The sequence below is a fragment of the Mesoplodon bidens genome (genome assembly GCF_964165515.1).
Source record: "Mesoplodon bidens genome assembly, chromosome: 8".
NCBI classification, from domain to species: Eukaryota; Metazoa; Chordata; class Mammalia; order Artiodactyla; family Ziphiidae; genus Mesoplodon; species Mesoplodon bidens.
In genome coordinates, this window is record NC_138165.1 from 110,727,456 (window position 1) to 110,745,799 (window position 18,344).

Sequence of the window (18,344 nt, forward strand, 5' to 3'; positions counted from 1 at the left end):
TTTAACTTATTTTTGGTGATAAAGACAAGCAAAGTAATCCCCGGGGTTTCTGGGCAGGTTGACAGCAGCAGGGAGGGGAGGGGTGGGACGGGCGGTGACGTTGGCTGGAGACCCTTGGAGAGCGACACGGTCTCTGAGAACCACGCCGGCTGGTGTGCGCGGCTGGTCCCTGGGAACCGTAGGCATCTTTTTGTGAGAAAATTTTATATGTCCCGTTGACTAAGCTCAGCAAATACTCTCCAGTGTTGAATATTCCCTACACAATACGTTTAAAGGATGGAAACCATTATGGGGGGCGGATTTGGAATAAACTCTGCATCATCTAAAGATGATGGAGCCCTCTGGAGCTCCCCTCCCCCCTCTGCTTCCCCACGCTGGGCACCCCTCATTCGCTAAAGTGTGAGGGGTGAGAAGCACCCATCAGCCCAGAGAAGCCTGCCTGCCCCCCAGGGCAGCACTGCTGGGCTGTGTCCTCAGCACCTCTGAGCAGCCGTGTGCCCATCAGGGGCTGAGCGGATGATTCCTTCTGCTCCTCTAAGAGGCGCTGGGGATGCAGAGCCTGTGATGGGCTGGGGGGGGGGGCGCTCTGGGCGGCCCCCTGGTGCCGCTGCAGAAGGTGGCTGTGCCCTTGGAGATGCCCTCCCCGCTGCCCGAGGTGAGGGCGTGTGGCCCTCACAGTCAGGCTGACCCTCCCTCGCCTCCTCTTTCCCGCATCCCTTCCTGCTCAGAAAAAGCGTGTCCTCCCCGTTCACGGCTTGGACTTCGAGGCAGACTCTGACGACTCCACTTCGTCCTGCGGGCACCCCTCAAGCCTGTCCTTGGTCTCAGTGGCCGCGGACAACCCGCAGGTCAGTGGGCTCTCTTTTCTGCCCCCAGCCATCCCAGGATAACCTGGGCGACAGGTTTTCAGACCCCAGGTGGGGGGACAGCATTCTGGGAAACAGTCTGATGGCCACGGGGGCGTGACAGGCAGGGGGACAGCTGGGGTGGGGGGCATAGAAACGTCACACCCTCGGGTCCCTGGAGAGACGGGGTCGGCTGCTCGGAGACGTGGGGTGCGGGGCAAATGAGTCAGGGCCCTGGGGCATTCGGGTGGGTGCCTGTCCCCGAATGAAGGCAGAACCCCCGAGACTCAAGAGCGAGGTCAGAGGAGCAGCATTGCCCTGGGGTCAGACAGGGCCCGACGGGTGCCTGCACCCACTGCGTCTGATGAGGGGGGTCCCCTGCTTCACTGCCCAAACTAGGATAGTCTTGTGGGTGGAATAGGCTGCTGTTAATAATTACACCAGGACACACGGCATCCACGGGGGCCGCCCAGGAGGACCGGCCATGTAGTCACTGCTCCTTAGCTGTGTGCCCTTGGTCTGGGGAACCTGCGTGAGGCTCCATCCCCTCGCCTCACCTGGACAAGGGGTGATCCTCTCAGCCTCACAGGATCCCTTTCCAAAGGGACTAGAGGCTGAGCCCGGCACACGCAGCACAGGCAGCTGGGGCACGAGCCCCAGAGCGAGGACCCCCTTAGCTGGAGCCCTGACATCTCAGTGCCCGGGCTCAAATGGCACCAGCCCAGAGCTGGGGCCAGGCTCAGTCTTCCAGCACTGATCTGCAGATGCCTGCGGGCGGGGGCACAACAGGGCAGGGAGCTGGGAGCCAGCACCCAAAAGGTCTTTGGGCCACGGGTCCTGCTCTAGCGGCAAGTCCAGAGCCCTTTGAAATGAAAGGGAATTGAGTCTCAAGGGGCAGAGAGGATGGGTGTCCAGTGTTCGGTTGGTCAGATGATGCCTGGAAACCCTCAAGACTTGGACTGGAAAGACCCACATTCCAAGGAGCTGCCCTTTCCTAGTAAAACCTGCCAACAGGCCCCGTGTGCTCAGGCCCTCACAGATGAGCCCTTCACAGAGGAGACCACCTCCCAGGAGCCCGTGGTCCTGGACGAGGCTGATGCCAGGGCCTCTGGGTGCCACCCCGGTCTGGAAGGGCAGATGGCCAGCCTCTCGCCTGCCAGACCAGACGCCCTCGCTGAGCTCTGCCTGCCGGGAGAGTCTTGCACGACGTCCCCGGGGACCACTGCGACACCTGGTAGGTGCCCTTGACCACTGTCTTCCACGTGGGCTCTGCATGGAGGAGAGGGTCTCTGGCACCCTGCGCCACCACCCCGATCTGTGCCAGCCCCCTGACTGATTTACAGTGCGTAGCCCCTTCCTTCACTGTGATTGTCCGGCATGTGCAGTCCTGGCACACGCCATCAACCCCTGCTCCCCTGGGCTGGGTGCTTCCCTGGTAACACTCAGAAGTACCAGCATTGACACCTGCTCTGGCCACACAGCTCATTGCCACCTTGGGTGGGGGGACATCGAGCAGGAGTGGGGTAGGGACGTGCAGGTGTCCCTGAGATGATAGGATGACTGGTCACCCGGACCAGCCACCTTAACCACAGGACAGGGCAGCTCCAAACCTGGGCCGCCACCTCCCTCCCAGCTATGACTCGGGAGGTCCGTAAGTGCTGAGACCCTAGTTTAAATCCTCAGTTTAATTTTGTCGTCAGACAGGCGGCTTCATAATGAAATCCCGAATCACTGTCTGTTCCTGTGCCCTGGGGGAGTGTGCACTGGGGTCCGGGGGTTCAGGCACCCTAATGATGAAGGAGCACATGAGACCACAGAAGCAGCACAGGCTGCTTCCCACCGACCTGCTCCCACGTGGCTGCAGCGTGGGACCAGCTGCCGGGGAAAAGTGGTTAAGATGCCGTCCGCCAGGAAATGGGCCCGCTTTCCATTTTCCCTTTTCATTATATTACAGGGACTGTAATCTCATGATTCACACGCCCGTTAGGATCCTGGAGGCGTCTGGGGGCAGTGGGAGGGGAGTTTTACTTCCCCATAAACAATGAATAAGTGAATCTACGTCGACCAAGTCATAGGATGAAGACTCAGACACACGCATTTCCTCCCAGGATCCCTAATCAACCCCAGCACGTGGATGGGGTGGCAGCGGGGAGAGGGAGAAGCTGCGACAGAGAGTGTCGAGCTGGGAAACGTGCCTGGGAGACAGGCAGCTCTGAGTTTCAAGCCCAGCTCTGTCGACCAACTCACCAGCCGATTTCATTGATTCTGAGACACATTGGTCACCTCGTCTCAAATTGGGAGCATCTTACAGCGCGTGTGGTAGAAAAGAGTGTGTTGGAGATAGATGGGCAGTGTTGTCTCTTAATAGTGCATCAGACAAGCCACAGGGTCTGCGATTTAAAGGAGTGTGGTGTGTACTTGATCAAACCTCTGAGCCGCCGTGCCTTGGTTTCCTCGTTGTAAAATAGGGTTAGGGCCTAACTCAGCGCACTGTTGTGGGCTCTAAATGGGATGGTTGTATCTGTTAGCCCTTGAGACATCATGACCTATCACAAACTTACCAGCTTAAAACAACACACAGTTATGAGCTCACGGGGGCCAGGCATCCAACATGGCATCGCCAGGTCATTAGCACACATCTCCCAGGCTGAAACCAGAGTGTCCACGGGGCCAGAGTCTCACCTGGAGCTCAGGGCCTGGCCCCAGGTCGTTCAGGGTGCTGGAAGAGCCATGTGGCCGGCTGCACATCAAGCACAGAAACAGCTTGTACAACTGATTCCTGGGACACTGGCTCCTGTGGGTCGCCCCACAGGAAGGTCAAGCCCCCCCCGTCCCGGCACGGCTGGATATGGTGCCCTCCAGGCCAACCTGGAGCTCTGGGGGTACTTTCTGGTGAGAACATGGGGCTCTTCCACCAACAGAGCCCAGGAATAAGCATCTCAGGCCACACCATAGGTGACCCGTGCCCATGAGAGTCTGCGAATCACTAGTCTGGCAGGAAAAGCAGTCCCCAGTGACCAATGTGGAAAGACTTCCCAAAGTCACCTCCGCTCGTGGAAACTTCCCGGGACGCATGTCTGCCACGCCCGAGGCGCATGGAGCTCCATGTGATGTAATTATATTCCATTTGCTTTGCCCACCTGGCTTTCATACCTTGGAGCCCCCCGGTGAGTGCTGGCCGGGACAGGGGCTTCTCCTGAAATTCCTTGTGTGGGACCGTGGACTCTGTTCCATTCTTATTTTGGTTTAGGGATCTCAGCCCCATAATATCAAGGGAATAGAATCAAGTGTCCGTTTTCTTCGATTTCTTCTTTCTTTTCATTGGAGAAAATGCCCATTGGCTTTCAGCTTTTCACTCCAAATAATCCAGACCCACTCTTCCTCCAAAGGAACAAATGTCCTTGGGAATGAGCAGCTCCCATCCCACTATCTGGCCGACGTGGACACCTCAGATGAAGAAAGCATCTGGACTCAGAGGGTGGCCTCTCACCATCCCAGATGGAGAGGCCAGACCTTGTCTGAGAACCAGGTAAGGTGGCCGGAAAGAACCATTCTAGTTGCTTCTTTGGGTGGAGACTTTTTACCTTAACATCAGTTCATTTCTGAGAAATTAAAAGTACTTCAAAACTATAAAACTGCACGAGCCTGCCGCACAGAGATGTGCAATGTCAGAAGCCCTGGGACGAGGGGTGTGGTCCAGCGCTGCAGCCACAGGCTACAGACTGCTCTCCAGGGCCTTGGGGATGACAAGTGGGGCTGCCAGCGGGCCGGGCCTTTGCTGGGCCCTCTGCTTCCGTCCGCACCCGCTTCCCCCTCTGATCTGCCCGGGGCTCACCCTTCCCGGGCTTGGACGGTGGGGGGCCTCTCCTCAGTCTAAGCTGACCTAGAACATGTTAGGGGCCCTTCCAGCCTCAGTCCCTTCACAGCTGTGCTCTGGAAATGAATGATCTGTGAAGGGGAGCACCTGACTTGTAGAAGGTGGCTTTCTTTTTTTTTTTTTTTTTTTTTTTTTTTTTTGCGGTACGCGGGCCTCTCACTGTCGTGGCCTCTCCCGTTGCGGAGCACAGGCTCCGGACGCGCAGGCTCAGCGGCCATGGCTCACGGGCCCAGCCGCTCTGCGGCATGTGGGATCTTCCTGGAACGGGGCACGAACCCGTGTCCCCTGCATCGGCAGGCGGACTCTCAACCACTGCGCCACCAGGGAAGCCCAAGAAGGTACCTTTCTTTGCATGGCTTGCTGGTGAATCAGTGTCAGGTGTTTTGTTATTTGTTTTGGGGGGTGGGGGTTTTGTTCTAAAATTGATCTAAAATGTCAACAGGGCAGAAGCATGGAGTTTTTAAACTCTGCGTCTCCCTCTGCAGAGTCAGTGCCCGCGGGCCCAGCTGGCTCTCTTTCCTATAATGTCACCTGGAAGCATCGCCCGACCCCGGGGCTGGACGTTCCTCCTGCTCCGACCTCCATCTCTGAGAGAAGCCACTGACCCTTTGCCCTGAGCACAGCAGGGCATGAAAAGCCCTAAGGAGGCCTGCAGTGAAGACCCCTCTCTCTGCCATTCAACCCAGGGGCTCACTCTTCTTTTATGGAACAGCAGGGGAGATGCTGATGCAAGGAAGTGTCCTTTAATTCAGACCAGGGAGTGACTGGCTTGGCCCCTGGGAAGGCTGGGGGATGATGGTGGAGGGCCAGTGCGGCCAGGACGGAGACCTCCCCAGGGCAGAGACCTCCTCAGGGCAGAGACCTCCTCAGGGTAGAGACCTCCCCAGGGCAGAGACCTCCCCAGGGTAGAGACCTCCCCAGGGCAGAGACCTCCCTGGGTGGCAGAACCACATCTGGCAGAGAAGTTCCCAGTGTCCAGGCCAGAAGACGATGGGATAAAGACTAGAATTGAATTGTCTATTTTCAGCAAGGTTTTAATTTAGCAGCTTTAGTCCTACTGACACCAGTCATCCTTTATGCCCCCTTGAAAATTATTCTCTGTTTCACGCTTATATCTTGTCTCTGGAATTCTTCTTCATTTCTTTCTCTTGACTTTATTTACTTCGACTGACTTCACCTGCGTCTTTATGAAAAGGGAATCAGGCAGTGTAAAGAGCGGCCTCCAGAGGGCAGTAGCGTCCCTGTGCATCGGGGAAGACCCAGGGACGTGCCGTGGGGATTCAGGAGTTCTCGAGAATAGTGTTCTATGGGGGTCAGTCTGAATGGTCCTCCCCTGACCTGTTGCCTGTCTTCGCGTCTGTACTCGTGGTCAGGACTTTCTGGGTGAGGGATATTCAACAAAGACTTTCTATAAATAATCACTCATGCTGAGAGAGGCCAAAGGTAGCACAGCATGTGGTACCAAGGACGCATGCTTCCAAGGGGCTGAGATCAAGGAGATGCAGGAAACGGAGCCCTGGCACGCACCCTGCCCCAAGTGGTGGGTAGTGAGCCCCTGGTGCCCCAAGAGCTCAGGCCAAAGACACTGACTCGGTTTCCCCATGAAAGCCTCACCAGTGCCAAATTACAGTAGCTCATTTTCCTCCTCTGTCTGTACTGCATTCCTAAATTGTAAATCTGTGTTTTGCTGCAAACGAGTTGAAAACACCAGAAGTTCCTTCCAAGTTGCCATCTGTGTGTCCAGATAGCATGTAATTTACCTGGATGGAGCTCACACGGGACAGAGCGGCTCCCGCTTTTGGCTGAAGGGAGGGGCACGAGCAGCTTTGGGCTCCTGAGCACCTGAGAGACAGGTGTCCCCTGGGGGGTGTCTACAGGGGGCCAACGGCTCTTGATCCCAGATGGAAAACCAGGATGTGTCCAGGCTGTCCTGGCGGCATGCGGACAGACTCTTGCTCAGAGAAAACCACCAGCCTGCAGCTCACCTCCCGTTCCGAGGGCTGTGGTCTCTCCACGGCTCTGTGCTGCCCCCATCTCCTGTCCCTCCTCTGTCAGGATGAGAACTTTCTGAGTTCTCATCGTGGGATGCTTTTCTTTCTCTTTCGCTCTGGAGGTGATACTTCACTGTGCCAGTGCCGGGCCCTGGTTGGGTCGGCTCTTATTCTCCTGCCATGGGTTCATGCCCACCACGCTCCCCGGGGACACAAAACTATCTGCTGAGCACCCCCCCTCCCAGGTATTGATCGCTGCCTCTCAGATGCCATGAGTATGCCCACAGCTGGTCTCAATTACCAGCAGCCACTCGAGGCGAGGGCTGGGGCCACTCCCGCTGAAACCCTCGTGTTGAAGTTTCTCAGCTTGTGTTCTTCTCTGGACAGATTTGCCCACTCAGAGCCCTCGGTGCTGTGAAGATCAAACTAATTACCTGCCGAACAATGCAAAAGCATCTTACTAGCCTGCTGGAGCCATCTCCCTCTTTTAAAACAAGGTGGACCACAGAGGAGATAATGGCAGGCCAGATGCATCTGCTGGGCTTGGAAGAAAACAGTAGAATTGATTTTCTCATTTCCCGGCCTGTGAGTTAATAGACTCCGGTGACTCAAGAGCTGGTGACTCAAGGCATGAGCCAGGCGCACTTTCAGGTCATCACCTGGCAGGCCTCCTGGCCCACGGTGACCCGGGGCTCTTGACTTTTAGTTTGAGCAGCCTGGCATAATCAATTCACACCTTCCTGTGTGGCTCAGGCTCAGCAGTGACAATGGCTGCGCCATGGCAATGACGCCGAATGTGTCACCTGTCCTGCTTTATTCATCCTCCCAATGCCCCCCGTCCCCAGTTCTGGTACTGCTCCCAGCTTCTGCTTGGCGTTCCGGGACCCCAGCTGTCAGAAAATGGGCCTCACAGTTACCTTCCCAGGGCACATGACGAATGGTGGCATGACCTTTCCTTCCACTGCTTGGGAATTTGGTGCTCCCGAGGTGGTAGGTGCCAGCGTCCTGCTGGCCAGAGCGGCTCTGTCCTCCAGCCACTGAATCCCTCCCTCTGCTGTAGATCTCTGAGCGGAACAAGTACATGTCAGCCGGGGACTGCCTGCTGACCCGCTGAAGCCCCTTTGTTAAGGGAGGTTGAGGCACCAACATGGGCTTTGCAAGGAAGACTCTTGATCGGGAGCTCATGCATGGGGCTGAGCGGGTTTCCACCGCACAGCTGAGGGGTGCGGGCGTCTGCCCCGTCCAGGCCCCTGCCGTCCGCCGTGCTTGGAGCCTGGGCATCTGTGGGCCCAGCCAAAGGTGCAGGAGAACTCAGAGGGGCGCAGGTGTGCAGCCTTTGGTGCCGATGTGACGAGAGAGGGGCTGGGAAGTCAGAGCAGCGAAGACCCAGGGACCTCTCTTGGTCCTGCAGTGTCCGGGGGTCCAGGCCGTCGGAGCAGGCAGGGGTCTCCTGCCCACCCTGTGTGGGAGGGTATACCCAGCGCACTGGGGCCACCTTCTGGGGAGTGAATGGAGCAGAACCCTTGGTCTAATGCGAGTGCATGTGCACATGTGCGTCTGAGAGACAGACAGCCGGGTAGCTGTGGGCGTGGGGGCAGCGATGCTCAGGCCCAGGCCCTGCCCTGAGTCTGCCTGAGCCATGGCCCTGGTCCAGCACCCGGCCCCCTCCCTGCAGCGCCCGAGGGCTCTGGAGATCAGCTCTGGCGGCAGCTGGGGTGGGCAGTGGGAGCCACGCACCCCCAGGGCCACAGCCACCTTCACCCACGGAGGTGCCCTCCTCTGACACCCTCTGTGGGCTGGCAGGGCCAGGCTGACCCAGAGACAGAGTTTCAGTCCCCGGGTTTTAGCTGAGGAAACAGGCCCAGGCTCTCAGGAGAGGAACTCCAGAGCCCGTGGCCGGCAGGGAGCACACTCTGAAGCGCCCCCGCGCAGGTCTGGGAGAGGCCCTCTGCCCGTCAGGATGCTTTCAGGACAGTCCCTCTCACCTGAGTCTGTGGCAGGTGTCCCCCATGCAGGCCCAGTAGCCCGCAGGACCCCAGGGCTCACCCCCAGCCACCCAGACCCCGGGCTGCCTCCACCCCGTCCTGGAGGCTGACCCAGATCCCCCTCTGGGCCTCCCTCTCCTCCACCAGCATCACCAGGGCAACCCGTGCCCCTCTTTGCCAGGGACCGAAGGGTTCCCAGGACATAGGGCTTTCGGGGTTCAAACTTAGATGCCTTGGTCACCCCAGCTGTATCCTGTCGTGCTGGCCAGCTGCCATCACGTGTATATGTGTTTGTATGCATACATGTGTGTTGGACATGCATGCATGTGTGTGTGTGTGTGTGTCTGTATGTGTGGGGTTTTTATTTACCAAGTAGAAACAACACCCCCTTCTGACAGCAGTTCATAAATCTCCACCCCACACCCTCATCAGCTCCTGCCCGGGGTGGCCTCAGGTTCCCATTTCTCAAAGGGATTCTGAAGTTTCCCAACCTCACTTACTCTGAGAGAAGATTTATTCCCATCAGACCCAATAGAATCTACCCTCCGAACATCACAGGGGTTCTCTTCACCCATTGTGGCCTCTGAGGAGATTTGATTTTTGAGCGTCTTCAGGAAATTGGGAGCCTGTAGAAAGGCATCCCAGTAAACGTGCTGCTTCCCTGTCGGCTCGCTCCAGCCCTCGGCACTCGTCTGCGAGGCTGCTTGGTTCCATTCACAGAGAAAATTAAGTGATGGCCAGCACTGCCCTCTGCTTGCCAGGGGCACCCGGGGCCGAGGGGGCCGGAAGGCGGCCCGACGGGCACTGGGGCTGTGAGTAATGTCGTGGTGCGGAAGCCCCCTTCCATCAGCAGCGTCAGCGGGTGACTCGCTCCCCGAAGGAAGGGACGGGGAGGGGGATCTCAGAGTCCCGGAGGGTGGTCCTGGGGGGACCCTCACCTCACACTCTGACGTCTGCTTTGTGGGCCAAAGGAGAAGCAGCCAGTGAGTGAATGAGTGACCAGCCTCCCTGCTCACGTCCCCCCGCCGACCCCCAGGGAGCCCTCTGCCTGGCAAACTGAGAACAGGCTGTGGAAACGGGAGGCCAGTTAAGAGGCTGGTGGATTGTCCAGGCAGGACAAGGTGGCGGGTGAACCAGGCAGGGCAGCAGAGGTGATGGGAGGTGGACCCTGGGTCCTGTTGAAGGCAGAGCCAGCGGGGATGGATTCAGGACAAGAGAAAGAGAGGGGTCAGATGACACCAGGGTTTTTGGCCTGAGCAAGCTCTGTAGGATGGAATTGCCCTGAACATTTTTTTTTTTGGCTGCGTTGGGTCTTCGTTGCTGCGCGCAGGCTTTCTCTAGTTGTGGAGAGCGGGGGTAACTCTTCGTTGTGGCGCGCGGGCTTCTCATCGCGGTGGCTTCTCCTGTTGTGGTCACGGGCTCTAGGCTTGCAGGCTCTAGAGCGCAGGCTCAGTAGTTGTGGCGCACTGGCTTAGTGGCTCCACGGTATGTGGGATCTTCCTGGGCCAGGGATCAAACCCGTGTCCCCTGCATTGGCAGGTGGATTCTTAACCACTTTGCTACCAGGGAAGCCCCTGCCCTTAACTTTTAAATCTCATTACCCACTTTCAAGTTATTTTGGCTGTAAAGGGCAGTTGGGATAATTTGGCCATTTTTCTGGTTTTTTCACATGACTCTGGTCACTTCTTAAAATCGACACACTAAATCCCTTCACATAAAGCTCGTGTCCACAAGCAGACAAAACAAATAGCTGCTCAGTGAACCACTGGCCGGAGTATAGGAACGGGTAGCAGCCGGAGTTTACTGCAGTCCAGGCCCTGGTCTGATGCTTACTGAGTGAGGCCGGGCAAAGGAGGGGCTCTGAGCATCCTTTCCCCACCTATAGAATTAGGGTAAGAGCTGGAATCAATGAGGGACTCCCACCCCCTTGTAGAGACTTAGAAAATTATGACCAAACAATACAACCCTGAAAAATAGTTTCAAGAAACAGAGGCCTAGCTAACTCTGGAGAAGAGATTTCCAGAAATGAGCACTGTTTAGCTCTGAGTTTCTCACCAGCCAAGGCAGATAAATAGATATTCTGGGTTGTATGAATCTCATCCAAGCTCACCCTGGGTGACAAACTTCGCTGGCTCTAGATTCAAGAAGGAGTGAGTGGTAAAGGGTGCTGCTCAGTGTGTCGTAGAAAACATCACTGTGAGGTTCACACAACTTTGTAGTTTTCCAAGAGTCACAGATACTCTGTAGACACTTCTCAGTCAGCTCCAGACCAGTGTCTAGGAGTATGATTCCTTTGCAAAGCCGACAGGAGGCTGGTGGGAGAGACCATGGACACAGAGCCTGGTACACAGAGACATACCATGTCCAGAGACAGTGGACATGAATGCCGTTGCATTTATGCAAGTTCAGGACCCACCCCCGAGCCCTCAGGTGATGCTGAGGCCACACGGCCATCGTGTACTTCAGTCTTATCATGGGGGGACCGAGAAAGACCCAGAGAACAGACTTGTCAGCACCCCGTAGCCTCAACTGGCAGATGCAGACAGTCCGGGTTGAGGTCTTGGTTTGGCGCCATAAGGATGCTTAAACCCTAGGAAGTGGCTTGGGGACCCAGTTTGGGAACAGAGAGAAGTTCAAAAATGGTGCGTCTCAGATGGCCTGGGTGCTGTTAGGATCGCCAGGAACATCCCACCCTTCAGGGCCTGGTTCTGGAGGACAGGCAGCACGGGCGCCTTGGCCGAGCTCGTGTGGGGAGTCGATGAGACCACAGCTCCAGCCAGGCCCCCGGGGTGCTGGGGGCAGGGTGCTTTCCGGAGCGCTGCTTCTGCTTTCAGTGCTTCCAGGTGACCGGCCGACGGAGATCAGCCACTCGTCCATTTCAGTGTCCAGCTGGCAGCAAGCCCACAGGCGCCGACATGGAAGAGGCGGCCCTAAAGTTAAGACTGGAGGCCTTGATCAGCCGCGCCGGTGACCAGCGGGCCTCATCCGAGGAGGAGGGCAAGGACGAAGGGGCGGAGCAGGGCAGGAGCACCCCCATCGAGGACCTCCCCGGGGCCGCCCAGGAGGTGAGGCTGCCTGAGCGACCTCGGCGGAACACACTCAGAGGCGGGGCCGGGGATCAACAGCTTGTGCCTAAGCCACCTGGCCCCGGCTGCACACGGCGCCCCACCGCGGGCTGCCCAGCTGGCCAGGCAGCTCCGGGTGTAGCGAAAGGGGCACCTTCAGGATGGGACGTGTGTTGGGGCGAGCCCTGCGGTCTCCCCTGCCGGTGGTCACGTGCGGCGCTTCCCTCTCCTAGGTGTGCACGGCTGCAGGCCAAACACCCAGCCGGGAGAAAGGGCCCTGGGGCCCCCAGGACCCCATGCAGCCCAGCAGGACCACGGACGAGGAGCTGTTGCGGCTGGAGGACAGAGTGGCCGCCACGGCCTCTCAGGTGCAGCGGACAGAGAGCGAGGTAGCCCCGGCGGCCCCGGGAGCAGGTGGCTCCCCCAGATAGATAGTGGGGGCCCTGGAGGTCTGGCAAGGGTGGTCAGCCCCCTGAAGGGCTCACACACAGGAGCCCACGTTGTCAGCTCCAGGACAGGCTCTCGGGGTTTCCGTGGGAATCACCCTCTACGCCACCCCCTGCGCCCCACCCCTGCCCTTTTCCCTTTTAGGTTGGCAAGAGACAGGTGGAGTTTTCAGCCACGGAAGGAAGATGCTGACACTTACCCCTCCCTGCCCCATGAGGAGGGCTTCTCCAGGAGCAGGCTTAGATTTTAGGACAGCCCCGGGGCTCAGGACCAGACTCTGACTGAGGGTCATCCTGTAAACTTGGGTCCCAGGCTTGAGTTAGGGTAGGAGGTGTGTTAGTGGTGTGCAAAGGTCAAAGGGCAGAGCCAGGGTCTCCCAGAGACAGTCAAGGTGATTGGGCTCTGCTCTGTCCTCCCCCTGGTGACCCCAGAGGAGAGGAGGTCTGCCCGTCCGAGGGCAGGGGACCCAGCGCCCACTGTCCATTCATTCCAGCTTCTGTTCTCTTCAGCAAGTGCCCTTCCGTCCCCGGGGAAGACGGGGCGCATCCCCAGGCCGTGCACCTTAGGGGGCGCAAGTGAGCCTGAGAACTTCGCGTTCATTTATTCCTTCTTGTGGAGCAAACAGTTCTCAGTCGGGATCCCAAGTACGGCAGGCATTGTGTAGACACAAAAGATGCAGCTATGAGCACCTCAGACCAAGCCCCTGCGTTCGTGGAGCTTGTGCTTTTAGTGGGAGGAGACAGAGAACAAGTCAACGAGACTGAGGAGAGGGTGGCCCCAGGGAGCACTCGGATGGGGCTGCCTCGAAGGGTGGTCAGGAAGGGATAATACAAGAAGGCAACCCGGGCGCCCCGAGGTGGTGTCGAATTTGGCGTGTTCGGGGGTCAGGAGTGGAGCTCTGCGCTGGAGCCCAGGGAGTGAGAAGGGGAGTGTCTGAGAGGAGGGCAGGTTCCAGAGAGCCCCGAGGACCATGGGAAGGGTTTGGGGCTGCGGGAGGGATCTGGACGGACCTGAAGGGGGCCCGGTTCCTGTTCCCAGAGCTTCTGCCTTCAGCTCTCCCCCTGTCACTACCCCTCCCTCCATCCCTCATGGATGAGCCCCCAGAAAATGTATGGAGCCCCTCTCCCGCCTGGGGGTGACCCTCCTGACAGCCATGGAAGACGGATGAAAATGGGGCACCCAGGAAGTGGCCCTGGGCGGGTCACCCATCTTAGGGGAAGCACGATGAAATCGGTGAATCGGGGGCAGCAGCTCCTCCTGTCCTGTGACGTTGAGAAAGGACATCCAAGTGACATCTGTCTGTCTGTCTGTCTGTCTCTCTGTGGTTCCCCCAGGTTTCAGATATCGAGTACAGGATTGCAGCCTTGCAGGCTGCAGGGCTCTCTGTGAGGACCTCGGCAAAGCCCCGGAAGAAATCCAACCTCCCGGTGAGCGGAGGGGCCGCAGGGCCCTGGGGTCGTGCCTGGAGCCCTGGCCAGGAGCACAGGGCAGCCCGGGGCCTGGCAGCGAGAGCCTCCGGGGCAGCCGCCGCCCTCCTCCTTAATCTGCCAGCCTCTGTTCCTGGTATCAGTGACCTGTGGGCTGTGCTGGGATTCCTTTTCATTTGCTAGTGTCGTTTCTAATGGAAAAGAGTGCTATGTGGGGGGACCCTCAGCTCCTGCATGAGAATTGGAAACACAGCCACGTGGTACACACACACACACACACACAAGTCCAAAGGAAGCAAGCTGAACAACACCTCGTGTTGGCGGGCTTAATAAAAGCACTGTTTCAAGGCGAGTGTGACAGAGTAGCAGGATGGGGACCTGCCCACGACAGAGACCTGAGACCAACATCCTTCTCCCCGATTCAAGTCGGGAATCTCCAGACAAATCACAGTGTGAGGGAATCTGGCAGAGGATGATAAATGCTCTTAGGGGAGTCCCAGATGCGGCTGCCGGGATGCCCAATCAAATTTGAATTTCAGATTCACAACAAGTCATCTTCTAGTATAAGTATACCCCGTGCAATATCTGGGACGTACTTATACTAAAAAAATTTAATCATTGTTTATCTGAAGTTCAAAGCCAACTGGGCGTTCTGTATTTTAATTTGCTAAACCCAGCAGCCCTGGGCGCAGAGCCCTGGAGTGGTGTGTGCTCTGTGGGTGTTGACATGCCATCCCAGCCTTCCAGACGGAGTACTAAAGAGAACACCATCCGTGTTTCCTGCTCGCCCGCCCTGTGGCAGGAGGTCAAACGAGCAGTCATAAGCACAGGCTCCTTCCTTGTTCTCCAGATATTTCTTCCCCAGCTTGTTGGGAAGTTTGGCCAGAGTCCGAAGGATCCGAATGCAGACCCTTCAGATGAGGTCAAGGTATGTGTTACTACATCCAAGCTCGAGAGGCTGGAAGCGGGTAAACGATTGGCCCGACTCTTCCAGAAGCGTGACAAGTCCGGGGATGACCCCAGGCAGGGTAACTGAGAGGAACGCCGAGCCCTGGAGACAGTGCACATCACAGGGGCCAGGTGCTGGGCATGTACTGCCCCCGACGCACCCCCGTCCTGGGTGACGAACATTCACAGGCACAGCAGGCTCCAGGGCCCGGGGACGGGCCTCCCCTGGGAGCCGCGGGTCCTGGCCGTGGGAGTGAAGCACGGGAGCCGGTGTGCACGAAACGGCACAAGGATGGATGTGGGGTATGGGTGGGACGCCCCACGGCCTGCTGATCAGGAAGACGGTGACACCGTTAAGGGCTGCAGGGCCCGGGGGAGGGGCGGCCTGAGAGGGAGCAGGAAGGAGCTCCTGGGTTTCAGGGGTGTGACTGGGCTGCAGGTGGCGGGGCCAGTCCTGGGGGCCCACAGAGCAGGGCGTCTGCTCCGGGTCCTGCCTGCTGTCTGATACGCCCCTTGTGAGCTGTAACGAGCATCTAGTCATTTGTGCTTCTCGTGACAGCGGCAGTGGGTAGCTCTTCATAGTTAAAAACGGTATTTTTTTTTCCATCCTTTCATTTGATGTTCAAAAAACCTGGTAAGCAGGTGTGGATATCGCCCCTGTTGCACCGATGAGGAGCCTGAGGGTCAGGGAGGTAGACATACTGGATTGAGACCACACAGACCAGCGACAGACGGTCTCAGGCAGGCCTCCCAGCCCCACCCTGACCCTCTTCTCGGGGCTGTGGTCTTCCCTGACCTGTCCCGGGAAGCCCAGCCTGAAGGCGTCTGCAGCCAGCCTCCTGGTACAGCCCACAAAACCAGCCAGGCTGAATCCCAGGGGTCCAGGCATTGGCAGGACTTGCAGGGAGTCAGGCCGCTTTGCTCTCACTTCCCCCCTGAAGAGGTAAAACAGCGAATGAATTAGCCCAGAGTAGAGAGGTGAGCAACAGGAAAGGGGGAGGGAAAGAAAGGTGGGGGGCCCAGCGGCCATGGGGCGCTGAGAATGTATTAGGCACAGTTAATCTTCCAATATCCTGTAAAGGGGCTGCTGGCCCATTTTCCAGATGAGACAGTTCACAGAGAATATGTAGCTCGTCCTTGTCATGGGGGTAAGGGGTAGCGGTAGGATTTGAACCTGTCTGTGGGGCTGAAATTTGTGCTTTTTCCACTGTACCCACCCAAAGTTGCAGTTCTCCGAAAGCTAAGCAGCTCTTTTATATTCTGGCATTTGTTGCTATCGATAGCGTGCATTTTAATATTGTTAAAAGTTCAAATTTTGGGGCTTCCCTGGTGGCGCAGTGGTCGAGAGTCTGCCTGCCGATGCAGGGGATGCAGGTTCGTGCCCCGGTCTGGGAAGATCCCACATGCCGCGGAGCGGCTGGGCCTGTGAGCCATGGCCGCTGAGCCTGCGCATCCGGAGCCTGTGCTCCGCAACGGGAGAGGCCACAACAGTGAGAGGCCCACGTACCGCAAAAAAAAAAAAAAAAAAAAGTTCAAATTTTGCCCAGGAACAGAAGAGAGTTGCCCTGATGAATCCGAATCTGCGGGAATGATGAGAAATCCAAACCTAGCTCCCCGGTGTCCCTATAACAATTACAGCAAGGTACTGACGCCCAGAGACGGCTTCTTTCTTCCAGGTGGCGGCTGCACCCTACCTTGTGAGGAGAAAGCTCAGTAATTACCCCAGAAGTCAAGGTAAGAGTCACCTGCTTCCCTTGTCCCCCAGGCCTGGGAGGTGAGCTCAGGGGCGTGAAAATGGCCATTCGGGGCCCCATATTTCTACGTAACCCATGGGACCCGGCATGTCATGCCACTGATGCCCGAAGGACACTCCAGTGCCCTCTGGCCTCCCTCAGGGACCGTTGCAGTGCCGTGGTGTCTGGATACCTGGAATTTGCTGCCTGAAGCACATAAGGGTGTTGGTGGTGGTGGCAGCGGTGGTTTCCTTGTCCTGCAATATAAATCGTCCTAATAATGGTGCACAGCTCCCCACCTTCTAGAGCACAGGACGTAATTAGCCTGCCTTGATGTCTTGGTGGTGACGAAGACATCAGCTCCGTCCTGGACGGCGCATTTGTTTTTATGCTCCTTTTAAAATTTCTTAGGAAGCAAAGACACTTGTTCGGGGTAAGTCTGTGATTAATAAGCAACCCCCCTCCTGTTCTCCTCAAAGACAAAGATGATGACTCCTTCGATCGGAAATCCATGTCCCGCGGATCCCTGACACAGAGAAACCCCAATGGCAGGAAGGGAACCGCCAACCACAGCTTTGCGGTAAGTTTTCTCTTTTCACAGAGGCAGCTTTAAAATTCTCTCAGATTGACGTGTTGATATTAAGTTTTCAAAGTAAAGAATTGGAGTACACTAACAGGCATAGTAAAATCAGCAAAAGGTCTAAAGGAAAATCGAAAACATTTCTTAAAGGTACACAGTGTACCAGTGATGGAGTCACCTGGACCTGGGGGGCTCTGGGCTTGGGGACGGGGACAGCACATGAGGCAGTGAGGACTCCCCGCACAGCCCCACCTGCCCACCCAGTGCTGTAAAGGTCATTCAGCTGAACCACCTGTGCAGGTGCCGGGGTCAAGGCTGTCCCCCGACTTCCGTGGGAGAGGGCTCTCTGCAGAAAGAGCTTGAGGTTCCTCCCAAAGCCCAGGGAACATCAGGCTGAACCAGCGGGGTCATGGCCTCGATGCCTACAGAAGTGCACCTTGCAGACCCTTCTCTGGCACCACGGTCCTTGGTGTTTCCAGCCGCACGAGAGCCTGGTGAAAGCACCAGCTTTTCTGATGGGCGTGTCAGCTACCTGGAGTGCCCACGGCACTTCACAGACACAGGGCTGCAACGGCGAGAGACAGCTGACCTCTAGGGACCCAAGAGTCATGCCCACGTCCCAGGGGTGGGCATGAGGTCTCAGTGGCCAACATCAGGGTCCAAACACCCCCATCCCCACAGCTGTCCACACTCACATCTCACCCGCTGGCTGCGACCACCCAGCAGTCATTCTGACTTCATACCGGTTACGGGAGTCGGAGTCGACGGCTTCGCTGTCCAGGAAGACGGAGCAACCGCTCTGTTCTTTCCACAAACTCCATTTTTAAACGAGATTTCAAAGTATCTCACAGGACTCATTGCTGATGATTGTGTGCGAGCCTTGTGTCGGCAGACAGGGAGATGGGGCACACGTGTCCGATACAGCCAGCGTTAGGCCGCCCCAGACGACCTGGCTCAGGTGCCAGGCCCCACCTGAGCCCGGAAGAGGCCACCTGGACCGTGGCCAGAGCGTGGCCATCCCCAGGGGCTGATGGCGGGCGATAAGAAATCACCAGCGGGGCTTGAAAGTCTACATGCTTTCAAATTAGAACGCACCTTCCGTGTTTCAGAGCTTTAGATTGTCACATACTTCCCGTCTTTACAGCCCATTTGATGAGGGCCGGTGTCATTGACCCATAGCTGGGGAAACAGGCAGAAAGAGATTGAATAAAAAAAACCCGACAGGGGCTTGACTGATGCCTTCTGACCAGCAAGCCCATGTGTGCAGCTGTGTGCAGCTGTGTGCTCTCCCGTGTGTGTGTGTCTGTGTACGTGCCCGTGTGTGTTTTTATGTACACACAGTCATATAACTAAGTGCGTGTCTACCTGTGTGCACACCTGTGTGTTTATATGTTCCTCTGTGCTCGCCCGTGTATTTCCGTGCCCATGCCTGCATGAGTGTGCATG

The 18,344-nt window shown here is 57.2% G+C and overlaps 1 protein-coding gene across 5 annotated transcripts in view; it reads left to right on the plus strand.

The window, feature by feature from the left end:
• MLPH (melanophilin) overlaps window positions 1-18,344 on the plus strand; it is a 46,297-nt gene that overhangs the window by 22,913 nt on the left and 5,040 nt on the right. Inside the window, exons 7-15 of one of the 5 annotated variants that reach the window (XM_081242124.1) lie at window positions 729-848; window positions 1,860-2,079; window positions 4,235-4,374; window positions 11,533-11,763; window positions 11,997-12,131; window positions 13,545-13,637; window positions 14,488-14,565; window positions 16,262-16,319; window positions 16,798-16,898. In XM_081242124.1, coding sequence (XP_081098250.1) covers window positions 729-848; window positions 1,860-2,079; window positions 4,235-4,374; window positions 11,533-11,763; window positions 11,997-12,131; window positions 13,545-13,637; window positions 14,488-14,565; window positions 16,262-16,319; window positions 16,798-16,898 — 1,176 coding nt within the window. Of the gene's footprint in view, window positions 1-728; window positions 849-1,859; window positions 2,080-4,234; window positions 4,375-11,532; window positions 11,764-11,996; window positions 12,153-13,544; window positions 13,638-14,487; window positions 14,566-16,261; window positions 16,320-16,797; window positions 16,899-18,344 lie in introns of all 5 variants that reach the window. The other 4 variants (XM_081242122.1, XM_081242123.1, XM_081242125.1 and 1 more) reach the window with 4 other exon arrangements.